Source organism: Callithrix jacchus, chromosome 1 (genome assembly GCF_049354715.1).
Source record: "Callithrix jacchus isolate 240 chromosome 1, calJac240_pri, whole genome shotgun sequence".
Classification (NCBI taxonomy): Eukaryota; Metazoa; Chordata; class Mammalia; order Primates; family Cebidae; genus Callithrix; species Callithrix jacchus.
In genome coordinates, this window is record NC_133502.1 from 160,113,300 (window position 1) to 160,129,541 (window position 16,242).

At 36.6% G+C, this 16,242-nt stretch overlaps 2 protein-coding genes across 3 annotated transcripts in view; one reads left to right on the plus strand and one right to left on the minus strand.

The window, feature by feature from the left end:
• Positions 1 to 16,242, plus strand: part of GNG10 (G protein subunit gamma 10) — a 140,886-nt gene that overhangs the window by 105,049 nt on the left and 19,595 nt on the right. Inside the window, exons 4-5 of one of the 2 annotated variants that reach the window (XR_013519840.1) lie at positions 1,546 to 7,880; positions 13,292 to 14,448. The gene's annotated coding sequence lies outside the window, so the exon portion shown is untranslated. The remainder of the gene's footprint in view (positions 1 to 1,545; positions 7,881 to 13,291; positions 14,449 to 16,242) is intronic. The other variant, XR_013520319.1, reaches the window with a different exon arrangement.
• Positions 1 to 16,242, minus strand: part of SHOC1 (shortage in chiasmata 1) — a 106,196-nt gene that overhangs the window by 87,918 nt on the left and 2,036 nt on the right. Inside the window, exons 2-4 of the mRNA XM_054258891.2 lie at positions 12,711 to 12,834; positions 7,778 to 7,865; positions 2,097 to 2,281 (exon numbers count right to left, since the gene is read on the minus strand). Coding sequence (XP_054114866.1) covers positions 2,097 to 2,281; positions 7,778 to 7,865; positions 12,711 to 12,834 — 397 coding nt within the window. The remainder of the gene's footprint in view (positions 1 to 2,096; positions 2,282 to 7,777; positions 7,866 to 12,710; positions 12,835 to 16,242) is intronic.

Consider the following 16,242-nt stretch of genomic DNA (forward strand, 5'->3'; position numbering starts at 1 on the left):
GGGTTAGTAGTCCCTTCTCCCCTCTTTGTCTCTCCTTTCAGGCAGTCACCATGCTTTCCATAGGTTAAAGAAAGAACAGTCTCCTGTCAGGGAATCCAAGATGGTGGGAAAGCTAGCTAACTATTCTAATCTCACTTTTTCCAGCAGAGAAACCATGAATTAGGAAAAGATTTTCCATGTGGTTCTTGTCAGGCAGAATGGGCAGGGTGGATGTGGAAACTGGATTCTCTTCTTAAAGTTTTTTCACATCTGCGTTCTTAGGATCTGTCTCGTCCTCATATTTGAGATGTGGGTTATTGCTACTGAAAATCTTGGCACTGTATATTTGCTTTTGGTTTCCTGTGTGAGTAGTGAAGCCAGCTTGCTTCTGTGCCACCATTTAAAACCACAAGTCAGATTACTGCTTTTTATTTTAAACCTAAGAAACTATTTGACTCACAAAACTATATGCACATGCAACTTCATTTGTTTTATTTTTTATTTATTCTTATTATTTTTTGAGATGGAGTTTTGCTCTTGTTGCCCAGGCTGGAATGTAATGGCGCGATCTTGGCTCACTGCAACCTCCACCTTCCAGGTTCAAGCAATACTCTCACCTCAGCCTCCCACGTAGCTGGGATTATAGGTGCCCACCACCATGCCCAACTAATTTTGTACTTTTTGTAGAAACAGGGTTTCACCATGTTGGCCAGGCTGGTTTCAAACTCCAGACCTCAGGTGATCCACCTGCCTCAGCCTCCCAAAGTTCTGGGATTACGGGCATGAGCTACTGTGTCTGGGCTAACTATATTTTTAAAAAGAAAAATAAAAGCTACATTTATATTTGCTTATATGTTCCCAGGATATCTAGAGGGATGCTTAAGAGTTTCATGTATTAACAAATAATATGTGAACATTATAGAAAATTTAGCAAATATCAATAAACCAACAACCATAAAAGAAAATCAGCCACTGTTTTATGTTTTAAAGATGTATATGTTTTGAAATTATAATTTAGTAATTATTTATAATTCTTATAAGATATAGTATATTTACAAATTCCAAAATATAATATGTTTCTTTTGATTTAGACAATAAGACCGAAGTATCTACAAATCTGGCAGCAATCAATATAACTGCAAAGAAAATAAATGAAATTGAAAATCTAAATTTATAAAGTGATGTCCAGTGACACAGGACACCTAAGGAAATACAGGATATGAAGAATTCAGACGCATTTTGGAAATTCAAGCATATTTTCTCAGTTAATATTTGATTCTAGCCAATAGTAGCTTCTAGTTTGCCACATTTATAAATAGCTATGTTTGTGTAGCCCATCAGTTTTTACAAATTAATATGTTTATATAAGTATATATTACTAATACTTATAAGTATATATTACTAATATATATACTAATTATATCATATATTAGTATTATATATATTATGTATTATATATTTAGTATCATATATTATATATCTATACATATAGAATATATGTATAGTTTCATAATATATGATATATACTAATACTAATATATTAATATTATATGATATATAATACAGGTCTTGAACTCCTGTGTTCAGGTGATCCACCTGCTTTGGCCTCCTGAATTGCTGAGATGACAGGTGTGGTAAGCACAATGCCCGGCTTACTTTTATTTTTGACAGTAAGTTTGTAAAACTGAGTAAATTTTGTAACTTAATACTGCAACTATTCCATCTCCACTTTGAACCTTGATTTCACATAAATTAGATGAGATTGAAAATATATATTATGTTTTAAGAACTAAAATGTAATCATCACCTTATAATATATTAATTTAATGTTACACTGGATTGCTATATCATGGGATTTGTAAAAGATACCAATATCATTACAGCAGTATGTTGAAAGCATACTAAGATCAAATTTCTGCAGGTTATTTTGAGGCCCAGCAAACTTAAACTCCAAAAATAACCCAACTTACAAAGAGGATTAATATGAATGAGGAAATACTGCCCTAATGTGGCAAAGTTTAGAGTTATAATTATGCAGTTGGATCTTTAATAAAAAAATTTTCAATCAAATCAAACAAAAAACTCACTGAAATGAATATAAAATAACAAATGTTTACCTTTGTTCTGTTTTTGAAGTGCTGAACATTTTTCTAAACAGCTGACAGGAGTAAAGACATCATTATAGTCCATGTGGGTATATAAGCTGGCCTCCTCTACTTCAATTTGGGAGTCTGGATTTGAACTTGGAACAACTTCGTCAAATTCACAGTTAATCTGGGTCACCATTCTTGTAATTGTTTTTCTGTGACAGTATAAAATTACTAATGTTATGTTTATGGCCTATTTTAAAACACTTTTATTGGTAAATACTATATTTCACTGTGGAAAGAAATTATCAAATTCCAACAGATACAGAGAAGAAACATATATAATCCCATCACTCAAGATGAATATAAAAATTATGTAAATCTCTCAATTTAAAAAAAATCTTTAAATAGTAGATTAATGACAATAGCATTCTATAACCTGTTCTTTCCTGTAAAACAATGAAGAATGAACACATTTACATGTCAATCAATGTACATTCAACTAATATTTGAATGGATACACAGGTATCAGTAAATCATGATTTATTCAACCAATTCCTGATTGCTGGAAATTTAAGTTTGTTTTAATTGTTTGGTATTGTGAGCAACAATGCAAAGAACATCTATATTCACTAATAATCTCAAAATACATTTCTTAAAAACAGAAATGATGAAGTTAAAGGTATACAGATTTTTAGGTTTTGCCACACATTGCCAAACTGCCTTTGTGCTGGATATTCAATGTCTGTTCCTCAATAAAATTACCCAAGCTTTTATGTTCTTTTCTGTAACCTGGGAAGCTAATCTCTATGTTCTAACCAAGCTTCCTTATCCTCTGGCTTCTGGATGGGTTCAGCCATGGAAAGCACTGGCAGACGAGCGAAGGTGAGAGAGAGACAGGTTGGAATATTATTCCTCCCAAATCCTTCTCTGTTGGGCCACAGTTTGGAACTGGCTGCACTCTTCCACCAAAAGTTACATCCCTTGTCAGACAGCCCTGCTCCCGTAGTTCTTACTAGCTTGGTAACTGCATAGGCACCTTGTTCCTTCAATCTTAGGGTAGTAACAGCTTTGTAACTGCCCAGCGGGTTCACTTTGCTCACTGCCTAGACAGTCGATTTATCAAGACAGGGGAATTGCGATGGATACAGATTAATTCATGCAGAGCCAGCTGTGCACGAGACCAGTGTTTTATTATTACTCAAATCAGTCTTCCTGAGCATTGGGGGATCAGAGTTTTTAAAGATAATTTGGCAGGTAAGGGCTTGGAAAGTAGGGAGTGCTGACTGGTCAGGCTGGAGATGAAATTATAAGGGATGCAAGTGAGGTTTTCTTGCTGTCTTCTGCTCCTGGGTGGGATTGCAGACCTGGTTAAGCCAGATTACTGGCTAGGTGGTGTCAGCTGATCCATTAAGTGCAGGGTCTGCAAAATATCTCAAGCACTGATCTTGGATTTTATAATAGAGATGTTATTCTCAGGAGCAATTTGGAGAGGTTCAGATTCTTACAGACAGAGGCTTCATGACCCCTAACCCAAAATTTCTAATCTTGTAGATAATTTGTTAGTCCTACAAAGACAATCTGGTCCCCAGGCAAGAAGTGGGTCTTCTCAGGAAAAGGCTATAATCAATTTTGTTTCAGAGTCAAACCATACACTAAATTCCTTCCCAAGATTAGTTCAGCCTACACCCAGGAATGAACAAGGGCAGTTTAAAGGTTAGAAGCAGGATGGAATCAGTTAGGTCTGATCTCTTTCACTGTCAAAATTTCCTCAGTTATAATTTTGGGGAAGGCAGTTTTAACTTCCTACTGTTGCTAGTCCTGAGGACATCTTTTTGGCTCTTTTAACCTTGCCCTTACCTGTTTCCTGATTGATACAGGTGTATCTGCCATTGTCTATACCATTACAATTGTTGGCATTACAAGAGATCTTCCAATAGATAAATATATTATTGGCAACTTAGTTATACGTCCTAATATACTTTTTTCCTGATATCCTGGAACATTACAGCCCTGATCATTCCTTTGTGCAGACTGAAAGAACCAAAATCAGTATAAGTCTCCATACGGGAGAAAAGACCAATTATGTCATATCTGTAGGATATGTATTTTCCTCTTCAAAGAACCAGTATGTCAGTATGTTCAGCTTCCCTGTTCTTTGCTCTCTATTTTAAGGTTCAAATTCCGTGTTCTTTATGTCCTCTTCCCCCTGGTTTCAGTAAACAACCCCTTCCTAGTCTCTATCACTAGTGGCTCTGTCCTTAGTCACCTGCTCTGTCCTTAGTCATCCTTAGTCACCTACTCTGTAACACATCCTTCCCACCAAAACTACTAACTCTGCCACACTGGATTGTACCCCTGCTCTCTATAAAATAGCCAATCAGAATTAGCTTAGACTGTGCAGTCCAACACTAGCTAATAGGGGAAAGACACAGCAGTAGGAACTAGTTGCATCAGGGATAAGACACCCTTCCCCTACCTTCTCTGATGTGCTCTTGCCATTCCTCCATCCCTGAGATGCACCCTTCTATAGAAGTAAATTTGCCTTGCTGAGTAAATTTATGTTTGAGTGCTATTTCTTTTGCGGCACTGAAAATTTGTTTTTAACATATCTTAAAATCATAGATGGAGAAAGCTTTAGAATTTATCCTTTAAGAAAATACAAAGTAGTGGAAAAAATATTTTAACTCTTCAATGTCCATATTACTAATTAAGATCCCTGAATCCTATATGGATCGTATATACTGAACTCAGTGTTTACATAGTTGCTGTTGTTTTAAAACAAATGTTGCTCACAGGGTCAGCACTCTATAACAATGCTTGGTACTACAGTTTTGAGAATACCAGTCAATTTTATTTCTGTAGACACAAAAGATCTATGAAGATCAGTGTTTCCTGGCTCTCCTCATGTACCTCTCTGTCAATATATTTATTCTCTTTTCACTGGTGCCTCCTCCTTTGCATAATGTGTCTTTACACTGGTCTTTACCAGGTTTCTACTCCAGATCATCTTTACTTTCCTTCTACATCATTCCTTTTAAGTCAGTTAATCTACTCCCATTCATTAATTTGTAAACTTAACAAAACTATTTATTAAGTGTCTGTAATGTGCTAACACCATTCTAGATACTGAGAATGGGGTAGTAAACAAAACAAAGTTCTTTCCTTCATAGAGCTTATCTCCTAAAAGGAAGATAGAAAAATAAGTATATAACATAATTTCAGGTGGTAAAAAATGTTATGACTAGGTCAGGTGTGGTGGCTCATGCCTGTAATCCCAGCATTTTGGGAGGCTGAGGGAGGTGGATCACCTGAGGTCAGGAGTTTGAGACCATCCTGATCAATATGGTGAAACCCCATCTCTACTAAAAATAAAAAAATAAAAAATAGCTGGGCATGGTGGCAGATGCCTGTAATCTCAGCTACTCGTGAGGCTGAGGCAGGAGAATCACTTGAACCTGGGAAGCAGAGTTTGCAGTGAACTGAGATCGTGCCACGGTATTCCAGCCTAGGTGACAGAGAGAGACTCTGTTTCAAAAAGAGGGAGAGAGAGAGAGAGAGAGAGAGAGAGAGAGAGAGAGAGAGAGAGAGAGAGAGAGATAAAGTACTGGTGGGGAGCGGTGGCTCACACCTCTAATTCCAGCACTTTGGAAAGCTGAGGTGGGTGGATCGCTTGAGGCTAGGAGTTTGAGACCAGCCTGGCCAACATGGTGAAACCCCATCTCTACTAAAAATACAAAAATTAGCCAGATGTGGTGGTGCATGCCTATAATTCCAGCTACTCAGGAGGCTAATGTACAAGAATCACTTGAACCCAGGAAGCAGAGGTTGCAGTGAGCTGAGATTGTACCACTGCACTCCAGCCTAGGTGACAGAGTAAGACTCTGTCTCAAAAAAAAAGAGAGAGAGAGAGAGAGAGAAAGAGACTGCCTCCAAAAGAGAGAGAGAGAGAGAGAGAAAGCACTAATACATGTGACAACATGGACAAACCCTGAAAACATTATATTAAGTAAAAGAAATCAATCACAATAAAAGCACATATTGTATGATTCCAGTTATGTGAAATATCCAGAATAGGCAAATCAATAGACAGAAAGTAGATTCTGATTCAGTTAGTCCATTTTGGAGCCTGAGATTGTGCATTTCTAATATATTTCTAGGTGTTATTGATGCTGCCAGTCCAAAGACCTACTTTGAGTAACAAGATGCGAGATGATCTCTAAGATCTCTTTTCACCTTATGAAATAATAATTTAGTTTTTACCAAACTAGCCCAATTATTGCCTTTGCTGAATAGTGATTGCATATTTCAGCATCTATGCCTGGAAACATGTTGTTTCCTCTGCTCAAAATCCTTTCTCTTGAGTTAATTTCTCTTTCATTGCCCAGCTATTTAAGCTCAATTCCTACTTATGTGAAGCTGACCTCTCCTACTTACAAATGCACAGCTCTACCAATCTAACTTATAAGGTGAAAAGAGATCTTAGAGATCATCTTGCATCTTGTTACTCAAGGTAGGTCTTTAACTGGTAGCATCAGTACCACCTAGAAATAGATTAGAAGGGCTCCAAAACAGAATCTGAATAATAATCTGCATTTTAATAAGATCCTCAGGGGATTCATATGTACACTAAAGTTTGAGAAGCACTGATCCATCATCATCATACTGATAAAATAAGGATCATAGGTAAAATGACCAGCAAAGGAGTTAGCGCTTGACTTTTGCAGTCAAGGTTTAAAATCTACATATTTTAATTCATAGTGCAGAGCTTTTTTCACTATACTGTTCTGTTTCCTTGCTGCTTAGGAGTTTACTCATGTAATACATACTTCTAATTGGCCATATGCCTTGTTATAGACTTTATGTTGGTCATCCTATATTATCATTTAATTCTTACATTGTTAATTTTTTCTGTACTTATCTATTATCTTCCTAACCTGACTTTAAATTCCTAGATGACAAAGATTGCATATTGGGATTCACTGTATCCAGTGTAGACACCTTTCAATGGTTTTTTTGTTTCTTTGAAGCACAACTAAGGAAAATTTAAATTACAGAAACTCAAAAATGTAAATAATAATGGAATCTTTCCTGGGTCTGATCAGCATTCTGTGCATGAAGTGAAGCAACAGAGTAAATTATTAAATTTGCACTAAAATATCTACTTTATGTCTATATTTACAATGTAGAACAGGTTAGATGTTCTTCCTCATATTATGTTCTGAGTGCCTATATCTGTCATTGTACTTTGTGCATTGCATTGTAATTATTTCTTTATAAAACTGTATTCCTTGTTTTCATGTGTTCTTTGAAGATTAAGACTATGTCTTATTCATTTTTATATCTTGTATCTAATACATAGCATGATAATAAATATTTGATGAATGCTTAAACTAATAATAAATAATGTTTTGACCAAATATATTACCAAAAATAGCCTTAAATCTGCATTTTTATTAAAGGGAAAAAGAGTTTAATATGAAGAACTTCCTACAGATACTTTCTACAGAAAGTTTACTAATTAAAAAAGAGGATAGAAGTCACTCCTATTAACTACTCCTTTGTGGTTCAAATTAGGACCTTTTCTTCAGATAAAAGAAGAAAATCCGTGAAGAAATAAAGGAAGATATTTCCATCTTTAGGTTTCTGGAGAACTTACTGTTTATCTTCTTTTAGATGTAAAAGAGAAATTTGAGATTAAGGATACATACTTCTCAAGGAAGTCGTCCACAAAGAGACTTGCTTTCCATTGGTCCAAGACTGAGGTATCTGTCATTCCCAGAACTGAAACAGCTGAGACTAGAAAGGATAATGGTAAACATTACCTTCTAGAATTTTCCTTTACACTTAATTCAAGGAAGCCAAACATTTATCTTTTACATTATGATATTATCTTTATTTGTTCACAAATGTAGTTTCATCCAAAGTAATAGCTGATTCCAAATATTTAGTCATCCTCATTATCATCAAGATACCCCTGCCCCTCATCAACTATAGTTAGAAGAACATCACTTGAACATATTGCCCCCATTTTATAGCCTCTCTTTTGTTCATACAGCATTACCATCACAGATAGTCCTTTTCAACTGCTCATGCTATACCTCATGAAGCTTCTATTAACCATTCCAGGTCAATCTGATACATTCTCCTTGAAGGGCCATAATACTGTTAGTAGCACTTGAATACTCAACCATATACAGTCCTATATTTAAAATTGTAGGTGGTGCGCAGTGGCTCACACCTGTAATCCCAGCTCTTTGGGAGGCTGAGGCGGGTAGATCACTTGAGGCCAGGAGTTCAAGACCAGCCTAGCCAACACAGCAAAACTCCATCTCTATTAAAAATACAAAAATTAGCCAGGCATGGTAGTGCGTTCCTCTAGTCCCAGCTACTTGGAAGGCTGAAGCAGGAGAATAACTTGAACATGAGAAACAGAGGCTGCAGTGAGCAGAGACCACGCCATTGCACTCCAGCCTGGGCACTTGCATGACAGAGTGAGATTCTGTCTCAATCATTCAATCAATCAATCAAATTGTATGTATATATAGCTTGTCTTCCAAATTAGACCCTTGGTTCCTTACAGAGAAAGACCATGTCATATACTACTGTCAGAATATGCAACTGAGTATTCTACCTTCCACTAGTGTAACTTCTTACTAGTTTTGTTACCTTGAACAAATCATTTAACATCTAAGCCTGTGCCTCATTGAAAAATATGAAAAAAAAAAATACCAAAGTTTAGTAGTTAAGAGTACAGGTTCGGAATCACTCTGCCCGGATTTTAATCCTTGTACTGCTACTTATTCACTATGTAATCTTGGGTAAATAGCTTAACCTTTTTGCGCCTCAGTTTTTTAAATGTATAAACTAGGAAGAATAGCCTTTCAGAGTGTTGTGGTAAAGATTAAATGTGAAGTGGCATGCGAATTGCTTAGAACAGTTTAGGTTCCATAGCTAGTCCCATAGCCATTGCTTTCAAAGACTCCTGATTCCCTTGCCTCTCTTTCTCTTATACCAACTTAGGACAACCCCTACTCTACACTTTCTGTGTATGTACACTAAAACAGTTGACAATTACTGGAAAAAAAATCACCCAGCCATGCTAAAGGAACTCATTCCAAATAACAACTATAAATTTCAAATGGCCACCCAACATTGACAGATGATAATAGTATACCCCCTAATAAAACTGGCTTTCTTGACCACAGAGACACAGGGAGGGTAGCATCACACACTGGGGTCCGTTGGGGGGAATTAGGGGAGGGACAGCGGGGGGAGGGGAGTTGGGGAGAGATAGCATGGGGAGAAATGCCAGATATAGGTGATGGGGAGGAAGGCAGCAAATCACACTGCCATGTGTGTACCTATGCAACAATCTTGCATGCTCTTCACATGTACCCCAAAACCTAAAATGTAATAAATAAATAAATAAATAAAATAAAAAATAAACAAAAACGAAACTGGCTTTCCTGCTCTTTAGACAGCTAATTCACACATTACCCCCTTAAATATTCAGTGTTCGTTCCATTATCCACTTTCAGTGCATGACCTTACCTTCACATAGGAAACTAATACAGAGAACTACCTCATTTTCCACCACCCATTCTACAACCTGCTGGCATAAGTACCTGCAAACCCTATCTTTGTATCCATACAGGGGAAGAATTATTTTATTTCCTGCTGAATACTAACTTCTCTAACTGTGCTTTTGATCCTATCCCCTTTTATTCCTGTTATCCTTTTTCTTTCCTGTATCATCCTTGACTCCTAATCCCCACCCCCAACTTTCTACCATCCAGAAAATTATTTTACCAAAATAATTTTTTATTTCCATTGGCAAACATTTTACAGTCTCTCTCATCACGTATTTTTAAAAAAATCACACATCAAAAACAAAAACAGAAAAGAATAACTCTTTACTTCTCCCATAAGTTAGTGCCTCATTTAAAAATTTTCCTTCCTGGCAAAATTTTCCAAAATAGTCAAATTCACTCGCATTTTTCCACTTCCCATTATGTTCTCAACATACTCCAACCATATTCCAATATATTCCTATCACACTCCAATTATATTCCAATCATATTAATAACCAATATTCCAGGGAAACCACTCTTATCAAAGTTATCAGTGACCTACATTTAGTCAAGCTAATGGTTAACTCATTATCCTCAGATAACTTGACCTTTTAACAGGACCCCAATGCATTGGACTACTAATTCCTTCTTGAAGTACTTTCTTCTTTAGAATTCTACAACACCAGAATCATTTGATTTTCCTATCTTGCTTCTTAGGTAACTCCTTTTACATCAGACTTTTATTGGAGTAGTCCAAGGCTCTGTCCTATGCCTTCTAATCTATTTATACTCATGCTCTCAGTGACTTCATCTGGTTTCACATCTTTATGTGTAATTTACATATTGAAAACTCCAATTTGAAACTCCAGCTTGTGAACCAGGTTAGCTGTGTACTGATTACCAACTTGTCTGAGTATGGGTGAGACAGAACACTCATACACAGGAAGTTACATGAAGTGGATTTATTACTTACAGATAGATAACAAGGGACAATAGAAGCCTAGGATTCATTGTGAACTGGTTCCCTAAGGCTTAGGAAAGCTGCCTGGGGCAGATGGAGTCTTCATGTGTCACACTTGCAAAGCAGCTGAAGAACCCCAGAAAGCAGTCCACCTGGGTTTGATATTCTGAGGTCAAAGGACATGCTGAGCTAAAGCATTGAAGGACATCCTGTTTCAGTGGTAGGGGAAGACTGGCAAGAACCTAGGCTGTTCTGGCCAGTTCTATCTCTATCTCAGAATGTTGCATTCCTAGCACATTTTATAGTTATTCTTAAGAACTTCAAGTGAGAAAAGGAGGCCAAGTCTACCCAGAGAACTGTCCTGAGCAGCTGTGCTCAAAATTAATATAACCAATTGCCTTCTTAATGATTCCATTTAGATGCCTAATAATCTGGCCAAAGCAGAGCTATTGATTCTGACCACAGTTGGTTTCTCTATAAGCCTTTCCCTATTTTAGGAAATGGTACTGTCATCTACTCAGTTTCTCTAGTCAAAAACCTAGAAGAATTTCTTTATTCTTCTATTTTGTAACCCCTCACTGTTGACAATTTCTAAAATAAGCTCGATTTTAAGCACATCTCACATCTCCATTACTATAAGCCTTGTCCCAGTCACTATAATCTTTTATCCAGAGCTGAGATTCTGGGCTACCACAATAGTTCCCTGATAGATTTCCCTGTCTCTACTCTTGACTCCTAATCCCCACCCACCACTTTCTATCCTCTAGACAATTATAACTATCTTTCTACAGCATAAATCAAGTTATATCATTCTCTTTCTTAAAATTGTCCAGTGACTTCCCATGTCCACAATTGTGTTAATCAGTCTAGGCTGCTATAATAAAAATACCATAGACTGGGTGGCTCAAACAACAAACATTCATTTCTCATAGCTTTGGAGGCTGCGAAGTCCAAGATCAAGGCACCAGAAGATTCAGTGAGGGCCCACTTCCTAGTTCATAGGTGGCTGTCTTCTTGCTAGACTCACATGGCAGAAAGGTTAAGGGAGCTTCTTGGGGTCTCTTTTATAAGGGTAGTAATCCCTTTCTTGAGGACTCCATCCTCATGACCTAATTACCTCCCAAAGGCCCCACCTACAAATATAAATTTTGAGGGAAACAAACATTCAGTTTATTGTAGCCATAATAAAAATAAATAAATAAATAAATTCTGTTATGACCTACAAATCCTTATTCATACATTGCCTACTTCTCAGTCCCTTTTTCTTTACCCAGTCCCAATAGCTTAATTTTCTGATCCTTACACACATCAAGTTCATTCTTGAGTCAGGAACTTTGCATTTGCTTGAAAGGCTTTTCCCCATATTTTTCATGGTTGTCGCCTTCTTGTCATTCAGGTCTCAACTCAAATGTCCTCCTCTTCAGAGAGACATTTCCCTAACCATCTTAGGAAGCAGCACTCCCTATTCCTGAAATTTCATAACACTTAGCATTACTGTCTCTTCTCTATATATTTAGCAATATCAGATACTGGTTTATATATTTAATGGTTTTACTGTTATATCCTCCTTACCAGTCTAAAACCCACTGAGGGCAGAGATTACTTCTATGTCTTTTAAGTAACTGTGTCCTTAGTACTTATAACAGTGTTTGGTATGTGATATATATCAAATAAATGCTGTTAACTGACTTGACTTCTCAAGGAGGCTACTTTTCTTGTCCATGACTTGATATAAACAAAAAACTATTTTATACATATATACTTAAAAATAATTTTATATTCAATGTGCCATTACAACTTAAAGTAGGCCTCAGATAGTCAAGAAAAACTCTATTATAATCAACAAATGTTTACAATGTTAGACTATTTTAAGTCTTCATCATCTACATATCTTTTATTTGGTTTATTCATATCAAATATAAGCTTTCCAATTCCTTATTTAGTTATCTAAATTCTATAATAAAAATACTGTTGTTAACTTCTTGGAATCCTGACATGAACAGATACAATGAGTTTTTAATTAGTAAAGCATTGCATATTAATAATTTACTGTGCTGAACTCTGAAATGGCTTTTTAAACACATTTTTAAGAAATGAAAACAAACATACCTCTTGTCCATGGCCTCCTAAATTTATTATCGGTAACTGCTATATGGTAACTTTCATCTTGATATAAACATGAAGGGATTCGAAGCAATAAAGCATCTCTACAAAACTTCTTTCTAACTACATTCTGTGGAAGAAGGATTAGAAAATCTTTTAACATTTACTATGTATCCATCAATATTCAGAATATATTAAAATCTCTATACTTTGAAATTTATATGATTTTTCTTTAAAAGTAATACATGCTCCTTATAAAAAAACAGGCACACCTTTACTTTACTGTGCTTTATTCTATTGTGCTCCGCAGATATTTTTGTTTTATAAATTGAAGTTTTTGTGCAATCCTGTGTTAAGCATATCTATCTGTGCCATTTTTCCAAAAGCATGTGCTCACTTCCTGTGTCACATTTTGGTAACTGTCCCAACATTTGAAACTTTTCCATTATTATTCTATCTGTTATGATGATCTGTGATCAGTGGTCTTTGATGTTAGTTACCATTGTAATTGTTTGTGGGTGGCATAACCTGCACCATATAAGACAGCAAATTAACTGATAAATGTTGTATATGTTCTGAAAAAACAGCCTTCTGTTAGAAGAAGATGCCAACAAGGACTTTCATAGCTTGAGAGAAGTCAACGCCTGGCTTCAGAGCTTCAAAGGACAAGCTGACTCTTGCTAGAAGCTAATGCCGTTGCTGATTTTAAGTTGAAGCTAATGCTTATTTACCATACTGAAAATCCCAGGGCCCTGAAGAATACTAACTCTACCCAATCTATGCTCTATAAATGGAACAAAACCTGGATGATGGCACATGTATTTACAACATGGTTTACTGAATATTTTAAGCCCATTTTGAGACCTACTGCTCAGAAAGAAAAAAAAAAGGAATACTTTCAAAATATTACAGCTCAGTGACAATGTACCTGGCCACCCAAGAGCTCTGAGGGAGATGTACAAGGAGATTAATATTTTTACACCTGCTAATGCAATATCTATTCTGCAGCCTATGGATCAAGGAGTCATTTCAACTTTAAGGTCTTATGGAAATAAATATATTTTGTAAGGATATAGCTGCCACAGATGGTGATTCCTCTGATAGATCTAGGCAAAGTCCTTTGAGAAAGGAGAACAATTCTGGATGCCATTAAGTATATTTGTGATCATCAGAGGAGGCCAAAATATCAACATGAACAGAAGTTTGAAAGAAGTTGATTCCAACCTGCATGGATGAGTTTCAAGAATTCAAGACTGCAGTGGAGGAAGTACATAACTATAGATGTGATAGAAATAGCAAGAGAATTTAAATTAAAAATGGATGCTGAAGGTGTGGTTGAATTACTGCAATCTCATGATAAAACTTGAACAGATGAGGAGTTGCTTCTTATGGATGAGCAAAGCAAGGGGTTTCTTAAAACGGAATCTACTCCTGGTGAAGATACTGTAAACATTGTTAAAATGACAACAAAGTATTCAGAATATTCCATAAATTTAGTTGATAAAACAACAGCAGAGTTTTAGAGGATCGAGTCTAATTTTCAAAGAAGTTCTGTGAGTAAAATGCTATCAAACAGCATTGCATTCTACAGAAATCTTTGGTGAATCAAAGACTCAATCGATGTAGCAAACTTCATTGTTGCCTTAAGAAATTGCCACAGCCACCACTTTGATCAGTCAGCAGCCGTCAACATCAAGGCAAGACACTCTACCAGCAAAAAGATGATGACTCACTAAAGACTCAGGTAATTCTTATCATTTTTTAGCGATAAAGTATTTTTTAATTAAGGCATATCCATGGTAATTTTTAAATTAAGGTATATCTTTTTAAAGACATATTGCTATTGTACTTAATGGGCTATAATATAGTATAAACATAACTTTTTTTTTGAGACAGAGTCTCTCTCTTGTCACCCAGGCTGGAGTGCAATGGCGTAATCTTGGCTCACTGCAACCTTTGCTTCCTGGGTTCAAGCTATTCTCCTGCCTCAGTCTCCTGAGCAGCTGGGATTACAGATGCCCACCACCAGGCCCAGTTGATTTTTGTATTTTAGTAGAGACGGGGTTTCACCATGTTGAACCAGACTGATCTCGAACTCCTGACCTGTGATTTGCCTGCTTTGGCCTTCCAAGTATAAACATAACTTTAATATGCACTGGGAAATCAAAAAATTCGTGTGACTGACTTTATTGTGATATTTGCTGTTGCTGAGGTATGCCTGTATCAGATACACAGAACCACATAACTGAGAAAGTCAAGGCCCCTTGTAATATCAGTAGTAGTTTGATGTATTCTCCTGCAGATATTTTTACTAGCTTAAGCTAAAATGCATGTGTTAAGTACTTGACAAAAAAACAGAATTATATCATTTACATATCACTTAGCAATGTGGTTTTTTTCACTAAACAGTGCAATGTGAATGTCTTAACTTTCGTTTTATCTTGCATTATTTCTTTTGTTACAACCAGCAAATTCATTTCTAATTTTTAAAAATATATCTAATAGGCAAGACGCAGTGGCTCACACCTGTAATTCCAGCACTTTGGGAGGCTGAGGTGGGCAGATCATGAGGTCAGGAGTTTGAGACCATCCTGGACAACATGGTGAAACCCTGTCTCTACTAAAAATACTGAAATTAGCTGGGCGTGGCAACACGTGCCTGTAATCCCAGTTACTCGGGAGGCTGAGGGAGGAGAATCGCTTGAACCCAGGAGATAGAGATTCCAGTGAACCAAGATCTTACCACTGCACTCTAGTCTGGCAACAGAGCATCTATCTATCTATATATAAGGAAACTGTATTTAAAGGAATGTTAAATCAGTTACTAAGTCCATAAATGAGTCAGTGTTCTCTTTAAATTAGGCTCCGCCTTTGCTTTCGAACTTTATCTTCCGTTACTCTATTCTCTCTAAATAGACTAGTCTCTTCACCACCTCACTTAACATTCAGTGGTCACTTCCTGGTTAACACCATGGTCTTCACTGTACCTTTAAAAATGCTCCGCTATTCTTCTCTATAGAGATCCTATTCATCTTTCAAGGCCCATCTTAAGCAATATCTCTTCTATGAAGCCTTTCTTTAGTGACTCTAATTTCCCACAGAATTCATTATTTTATATGTTTGGACAAATGTTAGTTTCTTGCATTATTTCACAAGACTTTTTGATGTTTGCTGAAAGTGTTACAACATATTAAATAAGAAGTCATTGTCCAAGAATAAGTGGTAAAGAGAAAAAGATTGGGCGGAGCGCGGTGACTCAAGCCTGTAATCCCAGCACTTTGGAGGCCGAGGCGGGTGGATCACGAGGTTAAGAGGTCGAGACCATCCTGGTCAACATGGTGAAACCCCGTCTTTACTAAAAATACAAAAAATTAGCTGGGCATGGTGGCGCGTGCCTGTAATCCCAGCTACTCGGGAGGCTGAGGCAGGAGAATTGCCTGAATCCAGGAAGCAGAGGTTGCGGTGAGCTGAGATCGCGCTATTGCACTCCAACCTGGGTAACAAGAGCGAAACTCCGTCTCAAAAAAAAAAAAAAAAA